This window comes from Toxoplasma gondii, chromosome VI (assembly GCF_000006565.2).
Source record: "Toxoplasma gondii ME49 chromosome VI, whole genome shotgun sequence".
Lineage (NCBI taxonomy): Eukaryota > Apicomplexa > Conoidasida > Eucoccidiorida > Sarcocystidae > Toxoplasma > Toxoplasma gondii.
In genome coordinates this window covers 1086294-1109448 of record NC_031473.1, presented here as the reverse complement: position 1 = coordinate 1109448, position 23155 = coordinate 1086294, and the positions used below count along the sequence as shown (strand labels likewise).

The following is a 23155-nucleotide window of genomic DNA, read 5'->3' as shown; positions in this document are numbered from 1 at the left end:
CTGTCCGTACGCAAGTGGAATGTACCGTCAGACAAAGAAGGGCGCTCTATGCCCTAGACCTCGGAGCGATATGACAACTCCAAGTGGCGATGCTGTCACTTCGCGGATCCTCTCACATCGGATACTCGCTGAACTGCTGCACGACGCTCTGCGGAAAACGCTGAATGTGAAATCAGATTTGCCCGAATTTTGTGTGAGAAGCAGTCACTTGAAGCTTCCTCAATTACGTCTCAAATTGCACGAGATTTGACAGCCAACAAGAATACGCAACTGCCTGGTAAAAGCGCACTCAGACGCGGCCCTCGGTAGCTTCCGTTCCACGGAGTCGGCAAACTGAAGAGACTGAACTGGACGAACTACCTGCATCTCGTGGGCAAGTCTAAATTCATGGTGAACCCTGCGCCTTTTCTGAGGTGCCGTCGCATTTGCACTACGAAGGATTACAGGTTCCTCTACAGCGTCTAGAGAGGCTGCAGCAGCTTCTCGTGAACTGGCCGCCTTCCACACTAAGGTAGAGAAGCAAAAGCAGAGTATGAATGCAGCATCCTTTTTTTCTCTCTACGCACATAATGATCTGAGCCAGGGAACCAGGCACCCGCGCTGCTTTTTTACTGAGGTCGGGGAGCCCTCCCTTCTGCTTTCCTGAATGCGATGAAACCCTCAGATCTGCGGATTTCGCGAGAGACGGTGGTCCCGCCCAAAACATGCGGAAAAAAAGTGCCATAAACTGTGGAGGGTCATCTCATTCCTCTAAAGCTTGTCAGGACGCCACCGCACAGACTGCATGCGGTGGGCTTGCAGACTCGACATGTTCTTTTACACATACGACCGCGAGCAAGTCGTCTTCTCTGTTCTTCCTATCAGTTTGCCCCACCGCTTCTCGTTTCACTGCTCGAACTCCGTCCTTTCTGTTTGGTCTCTGTCCTTGCAGACGGGATCGAATTCTGCCTCGTCAAGTTCACTCGTTTCCTCGGTTTTGGGTCTTGGTCGCAAAGTCACCTCGTCGAGATCTTTCTCTACGCGTACTTTCGTTTCTTCGTCGGCCGTTCTAGCAGAGTTCGGTCTCGGGAAAAGGGAGATCGACGAGCTTTGCTGGACCATCTGTCCTTTTCTTTCTGTTCCATAGATGCAAACAAATTGCTTTCTTCGCATTTCCATCCCTTCTTTCCGAGAAGACACACTGGACCCCTCCCGGGTGTTCGTTTACAGCGCGCTCTCGGGCACACTCCATGTGCGCGTCGTTTTTCGTGGAAACTGGAGAGCGGAACTGCTCGAGTTCTTTTCTTTTTTCTCAACTCGATTCCTGCTGACCCGGTGCGTGTCTCGACCGGTGATAATGGCTTCATTTTCACCTTGAAACTCTCGTTTCTTCCGCGATGACGGCACACAGCGTCCGCGGCGTATCGGGTGCCCTCCTGGGGCGGCGCCCAAGCCTGGCGTCCTTCCACCCTCTCGTTTTTCCACACTGTTTTTCTCACTCTCTCTTTCTTGGCTGTCGCCTCACAGCCGCGAAGTCGGTTCTGACCAGGCCTCTTTCTGGACGTTTCTCGCCTTCTCCGTTTTCCAAGTCCAGCACCTGGAACAGAGAGCTTCCGTTCTCTGGTGACGTTCGTAGAGAAACTTGGACTTCGTCCGCAGCAGAAGGCTCGACGCCCAAACAACACAGAGGGAGTCCTCACCTGAGCTTACGCGAGTCGTCGTCTCCGCTGCAGTTTTCTGGGTCTCTCTCCCCTTCGACCTCGGCTCTCAGAAGCTGTGCGCCAAGACCTCTTCTCTGTTCCGTGGGCTCTTCCTCTCCATCTCCTCCTTCCCTCCTTTCTCTTCGACCTTCTTCTCCCTCTCTTTTCTCTTCTCGTTCGTCGTTCGCCTCTTCTCCCCTGCCTTCTGCAGCTCCACCCTCCGCGTCATCGTACCTTCCGGCGAGTGTACGCCCACCGCAAAACTATCGACATCTTGGCGATCCACGAGCGGGCCTGTATCTTCACTTCCTGCCTTTCTGGGCTCGCGTAACTCAACCGCCCTCAGGCGCTCGGTTCTTTCTTCGCGTTCTGCCACTGGCGCCTCTCTGCTGCTCTGCTGTCGCTCCACATCTTGTCCCGCGTAGGTGCTATGTTTCCAAGTTCGAGGCTCCGCGAACGTGCAGGCAAACGCGCTGTCTTTGCTGCTGTTATGCCCCCCTCCCCACACTGTCGAACGAGTATCTTCACTGTGTGTCAAGTGGAAGCGAAAAAGAAAGGTCTCACTGACCGCAGAAGATTCGTGAGACTGCATGCAACTCGAAGGCAAACCCTTGAAGACTTGCCGGGCCTCCAAGGAGCACCGTGTTGTTCTCAGACCCACTGGTGTCTCTCTTCGATCTTGCCGTGTGACTGTTCTCCTTGCTGGTCAACGAAGGTCTCTCGTTCCGGTTTTCTCCTCGCCCTCCTCTGTCCTCTCGCTGTGCTTCCTCGACTTTCCTCCCTCCTTCATTTCCTTTCTCTCTCCTCTCTCCTACCTTCTTTCTTGCACGTCATCTGATCTTTCGGCTTCTCCTTGGCCTTGCGTGTGTGAGTCTTACTCTCTCTTTTCCGCCTCAGTCATTTTTCCTTGCTCTCTCTTTCCTCCCGGTTCTCGTGATCTTTTTTTCGACTTTCCTCTGGTCGCCTCGTTGATTTGCATGTTTCTCGCCACTCTGCGCTTCCTTGACGGTGGGCTAGCGGACCTCCTGGGAACGAAAAAGGCTACCATGTTCTGAGACCTTTTCGCTCTCTAGTTTGTTCTGTCTGCTATCCTTCGTGTGCATCCTTCCCTCCAGAATGCACTGCATTCACTGTTTCTTTTCGCATTTTTGCTTCTTCCCCTTTTCCTTTCTCTCTTTTTCTCCTGGCCAGTCTGGGGCTTCGACTCTCTGGCGCGCGACCTGATTGGCTGGAGTGTCTACTATGCCGCGACTCTGCTGGCTTCCTGGGTGAGACGCAGGATTCGCGCACACGTCTAGAAAACCGCCAGTTTCCCCAGAGTCACCTGAAGATGACGCATGCGAGCGGCTGCGTTCGCTTGGTTCAACGTTCACTTTAAGCTCTGTTACTTCGAGTAGTAGTCTATTTTTCCGTGAACATTCGATACGCAAATACACTCTTGAGTGGTGTGCCAGTTTTGTGTTGACGCCTCCGGTCGTTTTGAGATTTCGAGAGAAAAAACGCGACTTCGGCTTTCCAGGCGCGGCAGAAACAGATAGACAACTGGACCTACACGGCGACGCCTGCACATGCCTCTCTGTCTAGCGAAAGCATCTGCAAAGACTGCGAGACGCGCTTAGCGGACATTTACGGAGACTCGTCAGATGCTTGTGGCGTTCGTCTCCAGAAACGTACATTTGTACACAGCTTCCGAGAGAGTGGACGTTGTCAGTTGCCGTCTGACGGCTCTTGAAGAGGCGTTCGTTTCCTGTCGAGAACAGATGAATGGTCTCCAGCAGCAGCGGACGTCTGTGCAGCGTCCTCTCTAAGAGGGTCTTGCCAGGTTTCCTTCTGACTGCGTTGTCTTAAGAGCTTCGAGAGGCTCTCTGGCTCCATTCGCGTCTCCGCACAGCGTCGCGAATTCGCTGGTGACTCGGCCCTGGACGCCCGTTGACGTTTCTGCGTTCCTGTGCTCCCCAAGTGGGGAATGCATGCAGGCATGCAGTTGGCGCACATCGGGAGCCCTCGCAGTGTAAGGAAAGGAGCGTCGAAGGAGAGCAAGTGAAAAATGCTTGCAGCGACGCGAAGGACGCCTCTGGACAAGGGCACAAAGAAGCACAAAAGACAGGTGGAGAGAAAAGCCTAGGCGTTTCAAGAGAAAGGTCATGCTGTTACAGCCTTACCTAACTCCACGCCGGTCCCCCAAGGACGCTCGGCGTCCTGTGTGAAAACAGCGGCAGCGTGGACAGTTGCAGTCTCCTCGGAACGCCTTCTCATCTTTGTTTCGCGTCGGCCTATCGATTAACTGGTGCTCTGCATGCCTGCAACGATCAACAAGGGGAGCGATCGCAGACCTGTGGCACCCCAGAGGCTCTTGCATGCGAGTTTCTCTCTTTTTAGCGAAGCTGAAAGAAAGGGCGTCGGATCCTCCCGTCGCAGAAAGACTTCGCGTTCAACGTGCCTCTGAGCGAAACTGGGGGAGGGGGGGGGATGGATTTGATCGCTTCAACTGGACGAAGGGTACATACAGGCCCAGTGAAGTCAAGGCGCGTTGGGAAACTCACCAGCGAAATCGCGCTTGACGTCGCGTCGGACAGAAGGAGTGGATGCTTGACTTCTTAGAGTTCGAAAGCTACATTTAGGCAGGATCAGCGCGTCTGAACGCACATCCACAGAGAGGCAGAATCATGCCTAGTGCCTTTTGTGCCTACGCGCGTCCTCAGTTTCAGTTGAGGAAGAAAGTCGCTGTGTTTTTGCCCGTCTCAGAGAGGCGACCGGGGACCGAGAAATGGAGTTCGATTTGGATTTGTTGCCTACGGTGTCGCTGCGCTCATCGCTGCTTCAGGTGAGTGTCTTTCCTCGTTCTCCGTCGCGTTCGCTTCCCTTGCCGCGGAGTTGAGGAGGACTTGCCTGTCGGGTGTGCCTTTTCTCTCGGATTTCAAGTTTTTTCTGCCTCCGTGGAACTCGAGAGCAATCTGAATCGTCAGGCGTCGTCTTTCGGGTGTCTCCAGATACTGGAGATGCACAGCTGTTTCCAGGTTCTCTCTCTGTCCTTTCCTGAAGGAGCCGTGAGACCTTGTGGATCCTCCTCAGTTGAGCTGGGCGGCAGTTCACGAGCTTCTCACCCTCACCTCTGTCTCTTCGTTTCCTCTGTTCTGCTCGCGCGACTTCCAAAGTCTCTGCTCGCGAAAGAAGTTTGAATTTTCCGCCTCCGTTCGCTCCCGAGTACCACTCCTGTGTTCCTGAAAATATCCTCCCGTTCCCCTCGGTATCTCCATCGCGGCTCTGTCAGATGAGCTCCGACTGAGACACTCTCAAAGCGTCGAGGTCGCTTTTTTTTCTGTTCCACTGTCTGCCTTGTTTCTCGGACTTTGCATGCGTTTCTCGGTTGTTTCCTTCATCTGCCCTTAGCTCTCATCCGCTTTCTTGCTCCACTGCTTTTTACGTCTTCCTTTTTCTGTCTCGCTTTTTCAGGCGCCCAACAAGTGGAAGCTGCAGAGAGCCTGTACTTGCTAGCGATGGCCTGCGGGCTGCTCCTCGCGGGTGACTTTGCCTCTCACCACGCCAAAATCGCACCTCTTTGGTAGGTCTTGACAAGAAAAATTCCAGATCTCCCGGGAGGTCTTGCAAATGAGGCCAGTCCAATCTCTTGTGATTCCGTTTCTCAAAAAACAAAGAATGTGACAACTTCAAGGCGATGCTAAGATACATATATATATGTATATAATCGTATCTGTATCCGATATATATATATATATGTGCATGCATGCCCAGCTGCAAATGTGCACACGGCCACAGAAATGTATTTATATATCTCTGTATATATATATATATATATATGTATATGCGTACTTTAGTGTATATGCATAGGATGTATGTTTATGTGTAGTTACAGTAGTACGCCTAGAACATATGTTTCTGCATACTTGCATTTATCTGTGTGTGTGTGTGTGGATCTGTCGTGAGTTTCCGCTTGAGTGGTTTGCCTGTCTGTGTTTCGGCAGGTTCTGGAAAGAGCGTTTTCTGGGCATTTCAGTTTGCTTGGCAGGTGAGCTGCTGGTTTGTACGGCTTTTTCGATCCGGAAGCGCCTTCTTCGCACGACGTCTCCCTCTTTCCTTTCCATGGCGACGCAGTGGAGGCGTTGCGTTTCTTCTGTACGCTGCAGAGTTTCCGGCGTCCACGCTTGTGGAGCCGCGAACTCACAGTTCAACCTTGGTCTATAGAATTCGCGCTTTTTCGTCTGTATTGTTCGTTCTCTTCCGCAGCTATCGGCGCGCTTCTTTTGAGTGAGCAGCTGGGGACCCGCGGCCGCCAGACGCGTTTGGAATTTTAAGAAACTGAGGAAGGCCTTTGGTCTGATGCGTCAGCAGCGAGGGTCTTGCATGCAGGCGTTGCATGCGCATGCGCGCACCGCTGCAGGTGTAGATGCCTTTTTTTCGATGTCGAGATCGCGTTCTTGAAGCTCGGATGTCCGGTCGAGACACGGGGGAGAGAGATTCTCGCACAGCCACAGAACTGGGAGAAAGAGAGGAAAAGATGTTTGGACCAGTTTCGCCCCCCCCCCCCCCCCGTGCTCAGATCCGTGGATTGCTTCACGTAGAAACGACACCCTTTCAGTTTCTTTGTTTTTTTTTCTGAGTCGCCAACTCTGAATCCGTTTTTGCCGCCACTTTCAACTTCTTCGACTTTTCTCTTTGATGTCCTTTCTCGGGACTTTCGAGAGGCCAGCGCCGAGCCCCAAACGCACGAGCGGCTTCGATTGTTTCGAGGACGCTGGTGAGAATGCCAGATGCACCGATGAGGTTGACTCACCAAATTCTTTCTCCCTGCTCAACTGCAAGAATGATGGATGCCCGGCGAAGTTGCTTTCTTGTCGTATCAAGGTTTCTTTTCTTCGAGAGCGCTTGTCTTGTTTCGTGGATCGCGCTGCTTTGCCTCCGCTCTCTGTGATATTGCCCTCCTGCGCACATCTGGTGAAGCTTCCGCCGCGCCTCTCTGTCTCCTCCTTGATCTCCCTTCTCGTCTCTTCTCCGTTCTCTGTATGCTGCTGGTTCGCGTCGGATCTCTGCCTTCTCGTCTTCTCGTTTCCTCTCGCCTGCGTTGCGGGTCGGCGTCCGAACTTCTCTTCGCGTCCTCTGCGGCGCCGCGCTTCTTCCCTGCTTTTTCCCGTGAGCGGCTTCACTCTTCGCTCTGCGCGGCTTCCGCGGACTTGTGCTGCGCCTCCGGCGCCCTGTCCTGGCCAATCCCTGCGAGCTTCAGCGCCCTCTCTGCGCTGACGACGCCGCCGCACTCGCAGTGCGAAGCAAGGGAGGCGTCGTCCGTCACTTTGCATGAGTTGACGAGCAGAGACCGTACCGCGCGTGGAGGCAGGTCGGGGCGCTTGAGGCGAAGCAGTCCAACGATGGCGGCGACAATCGGCGAGGCGAAGGAGGTTCCCGACATGGAAAGATATTCTGGAAAACGCAGAAAGAGGCGAGACACATTCGCTCGCGGGGAGAGTTGGCGAAGACGAAGGAGCGCGGAACGCATTCACAGACGCAAATTTTGACGAAGAGAGAAGAAGGACAGAGACCCACACAGAGGAGAAGAAGATCTCTTCCACGCTTCGCACGCGGCGAGCAAGCGCGGCGCATGCAGCTGGGAGAAACGCAGACATGCGCGAGGAGTCCAGGGTGAACATGACGGGGAAATTGATGTACCCTGGTGGCGTCGGGATGGCAGTGTCTCACCGGTTCTGCTTCCCAAGCCTCTGTCAGTGAAGCAGCCGAGCTCCACGCCAGGAGAACAAGCTTCAGTGGAGACCGTCAGCGAGAGAAAAGGAAAAAGCGAGAGACGCGAAAGACCACAAGAAGCAGGAAACACGAGGAAAGCAGAGAAAGGACCGCGTGAGGAAAGGAACGAAAACGTTGGTCCTGGGAGGGTTGTGGGCGCCCATGTGGAGGAAAGCCGTGTGCTCTCGACTTGTCTCTCTGGAAGAAAACGCGTTTCATTCACTTGAGCGGCAACAGCACAGAGCGTCCCCCCCGCCGCTGAAGCAGAGGGGGCAAAGAGAGAGGGATAAACACTGGCAGCTACCGCCCGCATTTTGTAAGCGAAAGGGGAGGCTAGGTACGAGAGGGTGAACGGCTTTTCAAGCGTGTGTGTGCTTTCCCTCCTTTCCAGTTGATTTCTCTCACCGTTATTTGCATCTTTTCCATCGCTACAGGAAGGGAGTTCCCGGCCAGGAGCCATCACTTGGATGCGGTCGTGAGCAGGGGAAGAGTCGAAGTTCGTAAAAGAGGCGACTCTTCCCTCTTTGTCTGTAGCCCCGACAGAGATCATGTTGAGGAATGTGTCACTGTAGGCTGCCGGATAGCCTTTGAGACTTCCGTCGTCTGATCGACAGCCGCGTTCTTCGATTTGCCCCAAGTCGCAGCGGTGGTTCCCTGCCGCCACAACCAGCGTTATGTTCCTCTTGTCTGCTTGCTCCACCATGCGTCGTAATATCGGGGACCTAAACAGGAGCACCAACACAGAAAACGCTCATGCGGTCGAGAAATGAAGACGTCGAACCCAGACAGTGCATTTCCTAGATATGTCGACGACTCTCGTACGAGTGGACATGCGGATGCACAGTAGCATACAAACGTTCACATGCATACACATTTCTGTGGAAGCACAAGTATACAGTTACACTGTGCTAGCAAAGAGAGGATTGCCCCGAAAGCCGTCCACGCGAGGGCTGGGCAGACGCGCGGAAGGTAGGTCGAAATGTTGGATTAGGAATACGCATGCGCTGCGAAACGGGAGAGAACTAAGGAAACCAGCACACACGCCATGATGTACATATGAGAGAAAAGGGTCCGGACTCACAGACATGCATAAATGTATGCAGGTGAAGAGAAGATATAGATTCTTTTGAAGAGAGGTATCAGTAAACGGGAACTCATGCGTAGACGCATATAGAGATATAGGCCAATACGGGTAAAATGGTAGACACGTAGACTGGTCAAGACGGATTTGGGTGTGAAGGAGATACCTCCGTGTGATTGCTCGTTCGTGGAAAGCAACTGTACCGGTCGGACCCCAGACAGCCGCCAGAAAACCTGTTTTTCTGGTTCGACATTTGTTTGCCTCAGTCCTTCATTTTCCCCTTCCCTCGCTAACGGCCAAAACTTACGCGGGGCCTCCCAAGCTCAGATTGATAACCTTAACTCCTTTGTCTGCGGCGTAGTTCACGGCCTCAGCAATTTGAGAGTACGACCCCTGAGAGAAAGAGAAGCCGTTCAAAGAAAACTTTTTATGGTTCCCGAGACAACATGCAATCCAGTCTGCGTCTCCTTGTGCAAATCAATCTGAGCTGAAACAAGCCAACGACAGGCGAAGTGATTTGTAAGCAAGCGCCTCGACCACGGTGTGTACACTGTATTGGCGTCGTTACATTTCAGCAATAAGTGCCATCGTAACTGTGCACCGTTGCCCTGATTGTTTTGGTTATATTAACACACATGATTTTCTGTGGGTTCTACCTCTTCATCAGTTGCATCATCTTTAACATACCATCTTCACAATTTTCTGCTCACAAAACAGAAAATAACGTTCGTTCTCAGAAAGCCCAGTTCTAGACACCACTCGCTTCGCATGGCCTCCCTGTAGGTGCCTGTACTCCTCAGTGTCGGAACTTCTATTTGAATGGGCAGCCTACTGAACTGGGGAAGGAAACGTGAACCTTTTACAGAGTTCCCGTCAGTCGAAAAAACTAATGTTCCTTTCCTGCCTTTCTCTTGACCAGGCGAATCATTTGTAGATCCTGGTATGCCAGTTTCTTCACACAGTAGGTCCTCCTGTGTGCATCACCCTTACATTTGCTTTCTTAGTCTCACTGTGGTATGTACGTTTGAGTATTGCAAGAACCGCTGTTCCATTTCAATGCAGTTCTGAAGCAGCTCGACATGCGAAATCGATGTGGCAAAACGTTGACGTCGTGGGGTAGTGAAATCAGACGCTTTCGCCCGCTTTAAGCCGCAAAGCTCGTGGTGGTGTAGTGCACAGTCAGCCCATCGCCATGCATGGAAGTTTTTACGACTCTTCACATGCACTTTATCTGAATATCACTGAGTTCGAAGTCGTTTTGAGCACCCAGATCCAAATGACCCCAGGGATAGACCGGAACCATTCCTACGTCTGGAGAGAAAGTCGGTTATCTGTGATTCCTTACATCTACACGGAGAGCCATGGGTCTGAGATTCCACCCAACTGAAGCAACACCGAGCGCGTTATTGGTCCCTGCACAACAGTGACTTGCCACAGCTGTCCCATGTTTGCCAAGGAGACTTCTTTGGGAGCCTCCAGAGTCTGCAAAAGACTGAGAGGAACACATGAGGGAAAAACAAAAGGTGAAATTCTCGTAAAGTTCTTTCAGGTCCCGCAGACCGTCGTTCATCAAATAAATCTAGAGAAGGCACAACGGACCACTCACGACGTCCTCTCTGCAAATAGCGACGCTCAAGTCACTATAAGAAAAACTCTTTTTTTCAGTCCCGTATAAATGTATGTATACAAGGATATAGGTCCAGAATTCAGAATCTATTTCGAAGCACTCGTCAATACGCAGCTAGAAAAAATGGTTGTACGAAGCTGTCTCCAATTAAAGGCATGCTTTTCTACGTATATATATATATACGTATATATATTAATGTGCATATGTGTTATGTCAAGGAATGGCGTTGGGGACATAATACGAGAATGGAAGAGAGTGTGTGTCTAGGAGGCGAAGCTCAACAGCGTCCCTCGGTACTCTGCGTAAGTTTGTGTTTATAGAGATCATCTGTGGCACAAGAGAAATGGTCGAAAGAATTATCTAAGACAGATCCTTTGCGGTGTCGAGCAGGCGAATGTCATCGCTCCGTCGAAGGACTTACGAATCCGAAGCAGTCGTCGACGTAGCCGTTCTCGTCGTTGTCGATGCCGTCGGCACAGTTGTCGGGCCACTCTGCAGTTCCCGTCACCGCACCGACTTGAGCATTTCTCCACCATTTGTGCCAGAGGTCTTCGTGGTCTTGTTAGAGACAAGGAAAGGGTAAGGGGAAAGGAGGGAAAAGCAAATGGAGGACCAGGCGCGAAAATCGTGACTGCATCTCCGCCATTTGCGCCACCGAGCCTCTCAGTTCACTCGCACGCACAAGGAACGAGACGAAGACGAGAGAAAGATCATTTAGAGCAATTAGGAGGGAAGGATCGAAACTCGCAAGCGCTAGAAAAAGTGCAGGAGCAGGTGATAAACGAAGTCCAGCAGTGCGGAAGAAGAGGGGAGGAACGCGGAAGCCGCAAAACGCCGAAGACAAGGAAAGAACGAAGGGAGAGGCGGCCGCAGGTGAGGCAGAGACACGCCACGACAGAGCGGGGAGCAACGGCACATACCCAAAGGCAACAAGAGACGGAAGAGCGCCAGACAAGGCCCGGCAGTGCAGAAAAATCAGACGAAGAGACAAACAGAACCCAGTTTTTGCGGGGGGGGAGGGAGCGGGGGAAATTTCCAGCTGGGATGCATTTGCTATGTGGTGTTTGCTCGACGGGGAGATGAAGAGATTTTCGTTTCTTCTATGTGGACATGCATGCGAAGGAAACGGCTAGGGCTCTTACACATGTCCTTACTCAGTTGAAATCCAAAGTCAACGAGGGCAATTGTGTTAGCGGGCTGCTCCTCAATCGACCCCGAGCCGCCTGAAGCGAAGTGGAAAAGCACGTGCGACAGAACTCGACTTAGATTTGCTGATCTTTGACACCCAACGGTATGTGTTTGGATCCCTTGATTTGTTTTTCTTCTCCTCCTTTTCGGCTGTGTTCCACCTGTTGACTATGCCCATTGAGCTCACACGTCTCCCAAGGCAACCCTGCTTCGCTTTCGCCCATCGCTTTGGGTCTTTTCTGCCTGAGAAGCCCGTGTTTCTCTGTCGGTGAGGCGTTCGGGAAATAGAGTGATCTGCTTGAGTATTATAGGGGGCGCTCTTCCTCCAGCCATTTTAGTTTCCAATCTCCGCGGTTGGATGTCTCCCTTAATGTGGCGGTGAAGAAATCTTATCGCATGTGCGCGTCGCGCGTTCAGGCTTCTCGGGGAACCTGAATTGCACGCTACATGGACATCTGCCTAGGCGATGAACGCTGTGTAAAATGGCGCTTTCGCCAGAAAGCAGCTGCACACGATCTGGTGTCTGCAAAAACCTACACGCGTGGAACTCGATGGGGAAACTTCTCGACTGTGTCTGCGGTTCAAGAAAACTCTAAAGAACTCTTTCTACAGATGACGACACTCTTCCTGTCGATCGATCTCGTTCTATCTTCTCTATGCCATAGAAATAAGTACTGGATGGAAAGGCGCGTCCTTCTGTTTGTCTCGTAGAAGTGATCGTTAAAAAGTACCCTTGGTTCGTTTCCAGGCGAGACTCGCGTCCACGCCTGTTACTCGGTTCAGCAGTTCCCACTGGGGAAGCCACAAGAGGAGAGGGTCGTTGGGCAGCCCTTTGAACCGCCTCACGACTTTTGTCCACGCGTCTGCGTAACTTGAGTCGCGTGGGCCTCTCCATCGGTGTTTCTCTTCTTCGACGTCTTCCGGGTCTTCCGGCTGATTTTCTTCCTCTCTTTTGATGCCGTCTTCGCCCTTGTTTCCGAGCAACTCTTTGCGACGCTCGACCCAAGTGTCGGAGACGAGTTCGCGGAACCCCGCGGTGTCGTCGGAAGCAGAGAAAACAGCAGGGAAGCTGAATTCTGTCAACGGCTCGCTGTCATCGTGCAGTGGACGGAGCGAGGGAACGAACAGCGGCTTTGTTTCTTCTTCCACAATGCACGGCGCTGCCTGCTGGTCAAAGCCGACGGACTCGACGCAGGGCGCTTCTCGTAAATAGGTCTGCAGAATAAGGGGCAATCTACAACGAAAGAGGTAAACTCGCAAACAGGCACCAGAATTGCTCCAAGAGTCAATACGAAGCACGTGGTTGGCGGTGCTACCTCGGTTTCTTTGGTCAGGGTATGTCTCGATCTGGAGTGACTTATACGGACCAGAAAACTGCGTAACTTTGATCGAGTGCAAAGAATTGCATACACGTACAATACAGGCAAGAGCGGACCCGACTAGAAGACCAGTTCTGGTTGTTCTCACTGCGATGCAATGGAGGCAGACCCTACGGCGAAGAGCGGGCGGCTCTCGAGGACATAAGCGTGGATTTCCCGGAGGTTTTCCTCTCTCAGTTTTCCGAAACGTGGTCTGTGAATACTGTCTCTTCACAGTAGTGGTTACAGTCCTCTTCAGTTCTGTCATCTTTCCCTGGCTATCGATGCTTACCGCCAGGAGATGTGGATCGATGACAGTGTAGCATGCGTGAAGGCGGATGACCTCGCAGGAAAGGTGGTGCAGAGTCGCGCCGTCAACGGTGCACACACTCTCGACATTCTTGCGCACTTTACCCTCACCTTTGTTTTCTTCCTCGGAGGTCGGCTGACTTTTCTCATCTTCAAAGCTGCTGGGAGTGGCAGTTTCGTCCGAGCCTTGCGAGCTGTTACCCCAGAGGACGTAGCGGACTTGAGTGACAGCAGATCCGTGGAAACTTCTGCCCTTGAAGTCGTGTTTGGTGTGCATTGGTTTCGGCATACTGCCTTTGCCAGTCCCCTCTTCTCCCCCGTCTGTTCTGTCCACTACAGGTTTGTCAAGGGCAGATGCCCGGCTAGGCGACAGGCGTAGAGATCGATGACCTTCACTGGATTGGAAGGTGGAAGCATCCGAAGGAAGAGGTGAAGTCGTGGCAGAAGCAGAAGCAGAGTCGTCAGGCCGTGGAAAGCCTGAAGCTGCAAACGTTGGAAATTTCCGAGACGGGGACAAAAATCTATCTCCAGGCTGTGGGGGCGGCGAACGGTTTTCAGCGCCTTCCAGGCTTTCTGACAATTGAACGCGTTCCCGTGTTTGCGCATCTCTGCGTGTGTCGCTGCCAGAGAGTGTGTTTCCTTGGTTTTCTTCGGCTTTCGCTGTTTGGTCGTCTGCCTCCGATCTAAGAGTATCATTTCTCTTGGAAGGGTCGGCTGCACCATCCACGACTCGCTGACGTCGCGTTTCCCCTTCTGCGTGTTCGTCAGTTAGCTTCCTCAGTTCCTCTCCGTAAAAGAGGGAAACGTGAAACGGCTGAGAACCTGTTTGTGCCCACACTTCTTCGGTATTCTTCCTCGCGCCCGCCTGGGGGTTCTCCGGTCCTTGACTCTGGCCCTGAAACACTTTGTCAGGATTTCCGAAATCACCATTTATGCCCTGTGTCTTATAGCGATACCGATCGTTTGCGGCCCGTTCCATCGCCTCTCTTGCGGCATTCTCCAGTGCTCGCCTGCAGGACACCAAGAACACCCGGACATTAGACCGAGCGCTATAGCGGATCCCCAGTGGATATCTTTGTCTTTCTCTAGAACGTTGCCGTTGTGTTCGCACGTGGCGAACAGCAGAAACGAAGAGAGGTGACCATTTCCTGGACAGGTGGATGTCCTTTTCAGCCACGCCGTTTTCGGGCTCTCTACTAGTAGGATCGGTGGGTCTAGCGACCATCCATTGTCCTCGGAAACGAGTATTCACCCGTCCTATCCTTTGTTAAATACCAGTCTTCAGAAGAGTTGTCTTCTCGACGTTCGAGACCGCCGATCTGACGGTGACTATATAGTCCCCTGGTAGTGTGTTCGCTAATGCTTTTTATGCGCATGCAGACTGCTAATTCAGGCAAAACACTGGGTGCTACGAACCGAAGCGGCTGTTTAAAGCTGCAGAGCATAGCAACGATCGGTTTGCTACCGTGCGCTCGATAATTACATTGGCCTGGCTTCTGCTCCCCGCTGCCCAAATAGACGTAAACGCAAACCCTAAACACCAACCTCTATTCTGTAATGTGCTGCTGCTTCTGGGATATGAGAAGCCGGTAAATCCGCAATCGACACTGGAAAAAGCCGATGTGTGTACCCATTTACCCGTACCTACTGCTTTATCTATCAAAGTACCGCGTTTTCGACATACGTTTAAGGTGTTCACGCGACTTTCACCCTAGTGCGCCGTAAACACCCCCTACATTGGCGGCTTCTACACAATCAGTCAAGATGAATCATCAACTGAGAGTCGAGAGAGCCTGTGTTTAGTGCTTACTTGTCACAAGTACTGCGCCCACAGACGATGAGGACATTGGGATTTCCGGTGTCTGCAGCGGCCGTCTTGTCGCGCTGTCCCGTCGATTCTCGTGTCGAATCATCACCATTCTCCTGTGAAGGCGGAATCGAAAACAGCGCAGTGGTGTCGCGGCTCCAAACGGGGCTTCCTCGGGTGTTTTCCTCTGCGCTGTGCAGCTTTTCTTTGCTGCCGCCCGCTGTCAATGACGGAATCCCCAAGTTCTCTATTTCAGGCCTATCTTTCGGCGTGTTAGGCGCCTCTGGAGTCGTCTGTCCTGTGGGCTGGCTTTGTGAGCAGCAAGCCGGCAGAAGGCAGAGGACAAGGGAAGCAACGAGGAACAGAGTTACACCGCGACGCTGTCTAGACTGGCAGGATTTGCGCTTATTAAGGAGTCCGGAGCCGACCACTTTGTAGAAAGGAGGCACACTGATCTGTGCCATGGTTCGTTTGCGGTGGTGCAGTGGCTGCTGAATGCAAGCGTTCATTCAGGAAAAATGGAAATGGCCAGAATCGTGCTTTGCGGGGGAACTAAGGGAGGGTCTACAGCGCTCAATAGACGAGTTCTATCAAGGCAGACTGACAGGTGGGATCGGTATCCAGAGAACATGACGTATTCTCCTCCAAAATTCGAAACTGGAAGGAAGCATTGAATGTCGACACATCGCTAAAACAGGACGCGGCCTTTGAGAACCACGCTTCGGTGTCCTGGCCCCGTCGAAACAGAAAAAATTGTGTACTCAGCTCTCCGTTCCAAATAGAAGGAGGAAGCTGCAGCTGTTAAAACACCGCAAGGTGTTTCTTTCAGGGTGCGCCGGATTGGTCAAACGTTTGTCGTCGCCTGTAAGTTCTCTTCCTGGTCCTCGACATACTGCTGTTGACAGCCACAAATGATGGTGCACATAGCGCAGTAGGGTCACACCCAACTCCAATTCCGATAGAGTTTCAATAGCTGCGAAAGGAGTGAGGACACTTTGGCTTGTCAAAGAACACACGCCTAGTAAGAAACCCTGAGTCTGTTTTGTGTTGGAGAACGTTCAAGATGTCTGGGTTCCCGCGACGGCAGGCTGCAAGAAAACTCTGCTAACGACCACGCGACATCTCCGCCTCAGGGTTTTAGAACGGTATTGTACTAGACGCACCGTAACGTCAGGATGACAGGGCTCGGAAGTCTACGAACGGGAACCGGGCGCAGCGTAAAGAAATTGCGAGAGTGCCAGAGGGTGATTCGAAGCACAAAGCTGAGGGTTTATTTTCCGTTCTGCGAATTACTTCACGCCAGAGAATCGGCAGCTGGATCATTGGGACATGAAAACGGATTCGACAAGGAAACTTGGCGCGTCTCTCAAGGCCGCCTTTTGAGGAGACGGTTCACCACACTGCCGCTTGCACTTGGAAAATGCCGAGGTTACTGACGACGGTGTCGCGGGAACATCCAGCGACAATGCTTAGCTGGAAAACCCATCTTTTCGTCGCATGACAAGTGTGCCAGCTCCCTTTACCATGCGTTCTGGTTTCAGCTGGTGGCACTTTCGAGCGCAGCAGGCTTTGCCCGGAAAGGTCACTTTGCACGGCGATCCCGTGCCGTCAGGTCCCGCGCAGCCTCTCGGACAGTCGTGCACACTTTCTAGATGGAAAGAGAGGACCGTTGGCGCAGACTCGGAGGGAAGTCAAAGGCGAGGTAACAAAGCGACGGATACTACAAAATCAGTTTTCCACTTATCTGCTTGAGATGTGGATTTCTTTCCACAAAATCTCTCTTGTCGTTGTTAGTCCGCACGGCACTGGTAGTCGCGAGTAGAGATCGTTCCTCAGCTGGTCAACCAAAAAGTTATCGGCAACATATCTGTGAGCGCGTCGACACAAAATATGTTGAATCAAGTGAATATCCTAGTCGCTGGCGTCGAAGAAGGCACATGCGACGACCACGATGATGGCGAAAGTAAGTGTGTCGACGATCATTCGCCTCTTTGGGTTGACAGTTCACACTTGTTTCCACAGCGACAGGAGCACGAGGGAGCGAAAAGGAGACATGTCTCCAACAACATGTCTCCCGTGTCTCTCGGTGCCGCATCGCACTGTCCGCCAATTTTTCATGAACTCGCTAAACAGCGCGAGTCTGTTCCGTGAATCCTTCGAACGAAGAAGCACCCACCGAGCGCTGTCCATGTGTAAAAAAAGTGCTTTCTTGCCACCTGCCTACAAATGCCGTCCAGTGCGTTGGAAAATGGTGCCTCCTAAAGGAGTGTCGTTGGCGTCACACAAAAAGTTCAAGAGAAGTAATCATGATTCAGTAGACTCCGTGACGTAGTTTGTGGGAATTACATGAGATGGTTGCGGGAACGGGCATACCTTCGTGTCTACGAACGCCTCTAAAGCGGGAGTTGTGGAACGGGAAGCTGTATGTGCTGTTTTATCCCGCGAAGTGGCTCTTGACCAACTCAGCAGACGGTGTTATTCTCAGCTGCACCTTCGCGAGCTACACATTCTAACATGTTCCACAGATGTTTCAACGAACAATCGCTTCTTGCATCTCTGAATCGGCACGAAAAAGGCTCCTTTGAGCGCGGGAATGCAAACAGTAAAAGCATCCTGCATCGGCATAGAAGCCATCTTTCAACACACATGCCAGCGGGCCTTAGCTCACAAACGAAGAAATAACTTCTCTTCGCTCTGAGCCTACCTTTGGTGTCTCACGGCCACAGAGTTCCGACAGTGCATGGGTGTGATCGTTCGAGAGCCCTTAAGAAACGGCAGCAGGAACTCAGTTACAAGTCACGCGCAAGTCCATTCTTTCGCTGTTCCACGGCTCCCGGCGCATCTAAAAGAAAAAAATCCAATGGGGGCTTTCATTGTTTGACGGTCTGTCGCTTCACGCGAACAGAAGGGATAATATCATCGACATTCACTTTCGCATCCGCCTGAAAAGCTGCCTCTGCCGCCAAGGCGTCGTCTAAGCAGTCGGACGTCTGAATCAAGCACACGCACGAGGCAGATCAACTTTTCTGCGGTCTGACTAAAGAGCTAAGATACCCCGTCACCAAAACAAGGACACGGAAGCCATTTCCAGATTCCGAGTGTGGAACAGGACAGATTAGCATATCCTGTCCTACGAGCACATCCAAATACATAAGAAACAACCAGGGGTCAGCGTAGAATATCAAGTACAGACACCGGGTATGGATCTTTAAAGACAAGCACAAAGTTAAGCATACATTTTCCGTCACCCAGTCCCAAATCTCTAAGAATCCACAACAGGTCCGCGCTCAAGATAATAAGGTCCTCGGACTAGAAATCAGTGGATGCACAGGCAACCGGGGGCTCGCATTCTCACCGATTTTATTGTCGTCGTAGCGCGGGACAAGAATTCATCGTGAATCGGAATCATCTCCTGAAAAGGAGTCACGAATTCAGAGCACCAGACAGTGCCCGCCAAAATCTTCACTCTCGTTGAGTCTCAATGCAGACGGAGTAACGCAACTACTTGAAGTGTAAGCTGCGTTGGCAATGCCTGCCTAGGCGAACGCTGCCGTGTATAGGGAGGAACGTTTCTTCACTAGGGTGGGGACCGCGACAGCAGTGTAGTCCTTTTTTCTTTGAATTTTCCGAGGTAACGAGGGTTTACCAAAATTAATAACGTCTGCATAAGCGAATATACACCGATCCCTTGGCGGACTTTACGCAGCAGACGGACGGCGTTTCACACGGTTTTTCCTGTGTGCGAGATGAGTTTCTCGTTGTTTCAGGACCATTCACTGCAGTACAGGCCCGGGGAGAGGTGGAGCGTGCAGCGGCAGTACCTGAACCCTGTCGACGAAAGTTTGTCCAAATCTAGATTTCAGTAGTGAAAGTCTGAGAGGTCGTGGGGGTCGTTTCCACGTCATCTCAGCCCTGATTTGGTTGACACTAACAAGCGTACGGCGTACTGCTCACACGTGTGAACATCTGAACTCACCTCGATTTTTCTATGGGCTTCGCATAGAAGGGTGAACTGGAAGGCAGATTCTTGCTCAAGCTCCTTCACGTGCTGCGTGGTCTTTGCGTACCTACGAAAAACGATGCGTCCACAGCCAATGATAGGCATATGGTCTGAGTGCATATCTGTGTGTTTGGGACTTGAAACAGTCAGTGTCTCGGGATTTGAGGGGGTAGTTGCACTTTGAAGCTTTCACGGAGTGCCTACTTTCGGAGTTTTTCTTGGAGGTCGAGGATCGTGGAATCTTTCTTCACGAGACAGGAAAGGAGTTCCTCCGCGTTCCGGTTATCTTTCTCAATGCGTTCCTGACACTGCAGGAGCTGCGTTGTCAAACTGTGTTTCGTTTCGTTTTGCTCCATCGCCATGATTCGGCATTGTTCGGTCAACTCGGCTACTTCCTTCTGAAGATTGGCCACGGTCTGCTTCTCTTGCGCCAGTTTCTCATCGAGTTTCTCTTCGTAGCAAGACACGAGCGACACGCAGAAAAGTGATGTGAGCAAGGGGACAGGCGAGCACCAAGACCTTCAGGGTGTGCAATTGCTTGCAAAGTAGTCCCAAATCGAATAGCTTGATGTGAAAACAAGACAACTGAAGCTCTAGTAAGACTTGAATCCCAGCTTTTCTTCTCAAGCACTGCGTACTTCTTACCCTTTTCCTGCATGTGGGCTTTCTCAAGTTCGTCCATTTTCGTCGCACAAGCCTCCTTCTCTTGCCTCATGTCCTGTACGCATTGGCCGTCGAAAAACCCGTCGTTCCGCTTTCGGGAGACCTGGTCGTTTCCCCAAACCCACCCCGGTATCCACACTCGCGAATGCCCTTTTTGGCTGACTCTCGTTGGGAATACCGGATTAAGAAGAACGCACAGCGACTTGAGGCCTGCTTCTTACGGAAGCGCAGACACTGCTTTCTCGTGAGAGGCTGTGTGCTGTCAGAGCTGTGCCCCTTTCTGGAGCTTGGTCAAGAACCTCTGGAGCAGTCTGTTCCTTACCTACCATTGAAAGTGTGGAAACGTATACAACAGAGAACTGCAAGGCCAACCAAGCTCACTCATTCAGTATCCAGAACCACTGTGGGGTTAATGGGGTGTAGATGAAATAAGCATTGATGTGAGTCCATTCAAACTAGTCTTCAGCGCAGCGTTCGTTACGCAAAGACAACCGGATATTAGGGCGGGGCTGCGCCGCAGCTTCCTGCCGCTTTCGCGTGCCCACGGATGGATTTCCACAAGGTCTACCTGGAGCTGCTGTCGGACGTTTTCTATGTCTCCTTTCAAGCTGTTGATCAAGACGCCTTGTGTACGCGTGAGTTGCGCGAGCTCTGTAAGGACGTCACGCGTTTTCCGGAACATGTCCTCGGAGCGCATTTTCGCGAGCCCCTGCCATAGATTAAACACGACCCGACAGAAGGACACTTGGACAGCAGGATGCCGAAGAAATGAGTTTCTGCAGGAGAATCTGAACTCACACCGCTGTCTAGAGAAAGGACAACATCGAAACGCTGTATGAGCAACATCACGGAGAGTCGAGCGACTTTCATTCCGTAGTTGCTATCTTGTCTGTTTATTGAATGCAAGCGTCTGGAAGGTGTGTGCGTCCTTGCGAATAACGCGTGTATACCAGCGAGCTGACTAACCGACTGCAATAGCTTGCTTTTCTTTGCCTCGCGGTTCGCAAATCGCTTCACCAGACAATGCGTCTGAGCAGCAAGATTCGCGCACGGGCTAATGACACTTTGACACGCTTTCTGCCCGTGCTCCACAAATCACGCCGAACTAAATTTTCCGTGGTTGTGTACGAGTGGACTTGTAAAACGACAGGATGCGGGTTAGGGGACACATGTTCAGACGGGTGCTTTCGTTGCCTGTCAAGAAACTAGGGTGTTTCTGTGCAACGGGCGGCAAGACGAGAAACAGCGGGCGAACGGTGACCAACTTCGAAACCAGCAAACTGCAATGCCTTCCACAGCATGGCCAACGCTTACATCCACGCTCTCGTCTCCCCAGTCGTCCATAATGTCACCCAGAACCTCGAGCATTTCTGATTTGGCGACGAGCGCGTCACGACTGAAGACACTGAACCTATTTCCCCGGCTAGCATTTTTCACCGACTGTCTCCAGTCTGGCAGTGTTTGGGATTGCGCGTGTCTCGTAGCACTTGCAGGTCTGTGCCTCTCGACGGGACTCGGCTTGCCGTGCGCCGCCATTATTGCTTCACGTAATATGAGACTTTTGCTGCGCAAACGAGTTTCGACTAAAGTGAGAGCTCATTTCCTGCCCGGGAAACGGAACAGGGCCCGTCTCTGGCACTTCGTCACTCGGCACATGCACGCCGCAGATCGACTGTGTCCTCCAGCAAAGAGGAAAAAAACGCATCAAGCAACGAAAATAAACACAGCTGAACATCCAAGCCATATATATACATACGTATGCATGTATGAACCCATGTAAATATATATATATATATATATATACATTTACATAATGTTGGGTTCATGCGTAGGTATATAAGATACTGGTGACAAGGCGTAGAGACGAGGGCAGAAGTCGTTGCGGTGACCGATCTATATGAACAATGTCCTCGATGTCCCAACTGATTCAGATTTCAGAGAGAACGCTTGTTGAGGGCGACTTCAGGGGAATCAACAGCGTATGCGAACATAATCATAGTATCCCTATTAGATGGCAAGGAAGATACACCAGAGCTCGTTTCTATGCAAAGCACCAGCAGCGGGTTTTCGTCGTCCTAAGTTGTGTTTCGCCTGCGTCGCTGCCACAGCAGCATCTTTAGGGCCGCTGTCTTGTGTAATCGGTCACAGCCCCTTTGCGGGGGTATTTCAGGCAGCCATGCATTCGATTTTCGATCCAACCAGGGAATCGTGAGCCGCCTCCCAGTCCAGCGAGTTTCAAGGGACTGGCGCAGTCGCGTTTTCCTTTAGAGAAACCGCAAAATAAAGCCGAGCAGCCCACCAGAAAGGGAAAGGAGAAGCGCGATAATGATAGCGGCCAAACAGCAGGCGCACGAGCAACAATGACAACACGAACAGCAGTGGCAGCAGCCGCAGCATTCATTGCAATCGCAGCAGCAGCAGCAACAGCCGCAGAATCCGTGACCACAGTGATGACCACAGTCGTGCCCGCAGTGATGACCGCAGTGTCCGTGGCTGCTGGTATGAACAAACACCGGTCCCGAACAGCCGTGGTGACAGCACGACATCGCGGAAGAGGGAGCAAAGGTGGAATTCAAGCAGCGCTGCCGACATACTCCAGAAAAAAGAGAGACGGTACAGAGAGAGACATCGGCCAGTTCTTGGAAACGCAACAGCGGAGGCCGGGAGCCGGAAAAGCCTTAGTTTTTCGACAGGCCATCGAGGGGGATCGGGCTGTAGACGTCACCAGGATAAGTCATGGACGCAACTGAGGCTATGTTCAATCACTGACGTTTCCGTATTTAACAGACTCATATTTGCTTGCCGCGACTTCCTGGCCGAGCCTTTACACTGGAAACTCTTTGAGCACGAGTTCCCCCGCCACACGAAGCGGTCACCAGTTCTTCGAAGGGCGGTGAGGCAAAGAAACGGCGCGAGAGCTCGAAGGTTTGCCGCACTGCCTCTCCGCAAAATACAAAGAATGGATGTTATTCAGGCATGACCGGACTGCGTCCAAGGGGCAAGTAGAGAAACAGAACTCTCATACGCGGGACACAGCCGCATAAAGAAGACGCATCTCTCCGGCAGAAGCAAGAAAAATGTGAGAACATGCGGCTACATACCCGACCTCGAGTTTTGGAGGCCGCGAAAGAGAATCAGGCGCGCTTCTTAAGATAGCTTTATCTGGATCAACAGAATGTTGAGTCGAGTGTATGGGATGCGCAGCACAGTTCATTGGAAAAGGAGGACTCATCAGAAAATCGAAGAAGACTTATCCGATCTACAAGGGGGGGTTCAACTGTGTATCATACATCTCCGCAATGGGACGCTCGTATCACGCCATGGTTTCCCAGAGGAAGATGCAGAGGCTAGATTCTTTCACTGTTCCCGGGGGATACCCCTGCGAAGATACGACACTGCACAAAACAAGGCTATCAAGAACTGTCGATCCCCCAATGCGACCGCCAGCCTCGGTGCCGCGGACACCATGGCCTCTGGTGGTGTGTAAGGATGTTTTGAGTTGCTTTGACAGCCTAGAACGAGTTCCGGTCGACGTATGTGAACGTGCGTTACCCATTGTTCAGAATCGCAACTGTTTTTCGGCTTTCTGAAAGTCGAACAATGGAAGGTGGGGACTTGCGCAACAGGGCTGGACGAGACACAGCAGCGCCTACGCCGAAGGGTGGCGAGGGGCCCCGCAGCACGGAGCCTTC

At 52.0% G+C, this 23155-nt stretch overlaps 3 protein-coding genes across 3 annotated transcripts; 1 reads left to right on the top strand and 2 right to left on the bottom strand.

The window, feature by feature from the left end:
* The first annotated feature begins 881 nt into the window (after window positions 1-881).
* On the top strand, window positions 882-6216 carry TGME49_240243 (hypothetical protein). Its single transcript, XM_018780583.1, has 7 exons — window positions 882-2100; window positions 2871-2947; window positions 3640-3690; window positions 4425-4503; window positions 5133-5241; window positions 5663-5706; window positions 5925-6216. Exons 1-7 carry the CDS (start codon window positions 1377-1379, stop codon window positions 5990-5992), a joined length of 1152 nt encoding a protein of 383 aa, XP_018637634.1. The 5' UTR covers window positions 882-1376; the 3' UTR covers window positions 5993-6216.
* Window positions 6217-6837: 621 nt separating this feature from the next.
* SUB5 (subtilisin SUB5) lies at window positions 6838-15309 on the bottom strand (the record flags this gene model as incomplete). The annotated part of the gene is made up of 9 exons (XM_018780582.1): window positions 6838-7112; window positions 7836-8152; window positions 8819-8904; window positions 9857-10003; window positions 10560-10696; window positions 11293-11361; window positions 12058-12541; window positions 12977-14003; window positions 14804-15309. The coding sequence occupies 9 exons, from the start codon at window positions 15307-15309 to the stop codon at window positions 6838-6840; spliced, it is 3048 nt and encodes a 1015-aa protein (XP_018637635.1).
* Window positions 15310-17670: 2361 nt separating this feature from the next.
* On the bottom strand, window positions 17671-20831 carry TGME49_240230 (hypothetical protein; the record flags this gene model as incomplete). Its single annotated transcript, XM_002366601.1, has 7 exons — window positions 17671-17790; window positions 18156-18212; window positions 18777-18867; window positions 19005-19251; window positions 19446-19518; window positions 20032-20172; window positions 20778-20831. 7 exons carry the CDS (start codon window positions 20829-20831, stop codon window positions 17671-17673), a joined length of 783 nt encoding a protein of 260 aa, XP_002366642.1.
* Between the last annotated feature and the right edge of the window lie 2324 nt (window positions 20832-23155).

Bases quoted from the DNA above. Each gene is read 5' to 3' on its own strand.
- TGME49_240243 (XM_018780583.1), top strand. From the start codon at position 1,377: ATGACGGCACACAGCGTCCGCGGCGTATCGGGTGCCCTCCTGGGGCGG. The intron at 4,504-5,132 runs GTGAGTGTCTTT...TCGCTTTTTCAG, and splicing joins TGCGCTCATCGCTGCTTCAG to GCGCCCAACAAGTGGAAGCT. The intron at 5,707-5,924 runs GTGAGCTGCTGG...TCTCTTCCGCAG, and splicing joins CATTTCAGTTTGCTTGGCAG to CTATCGGCGCGCTTCTTTTG.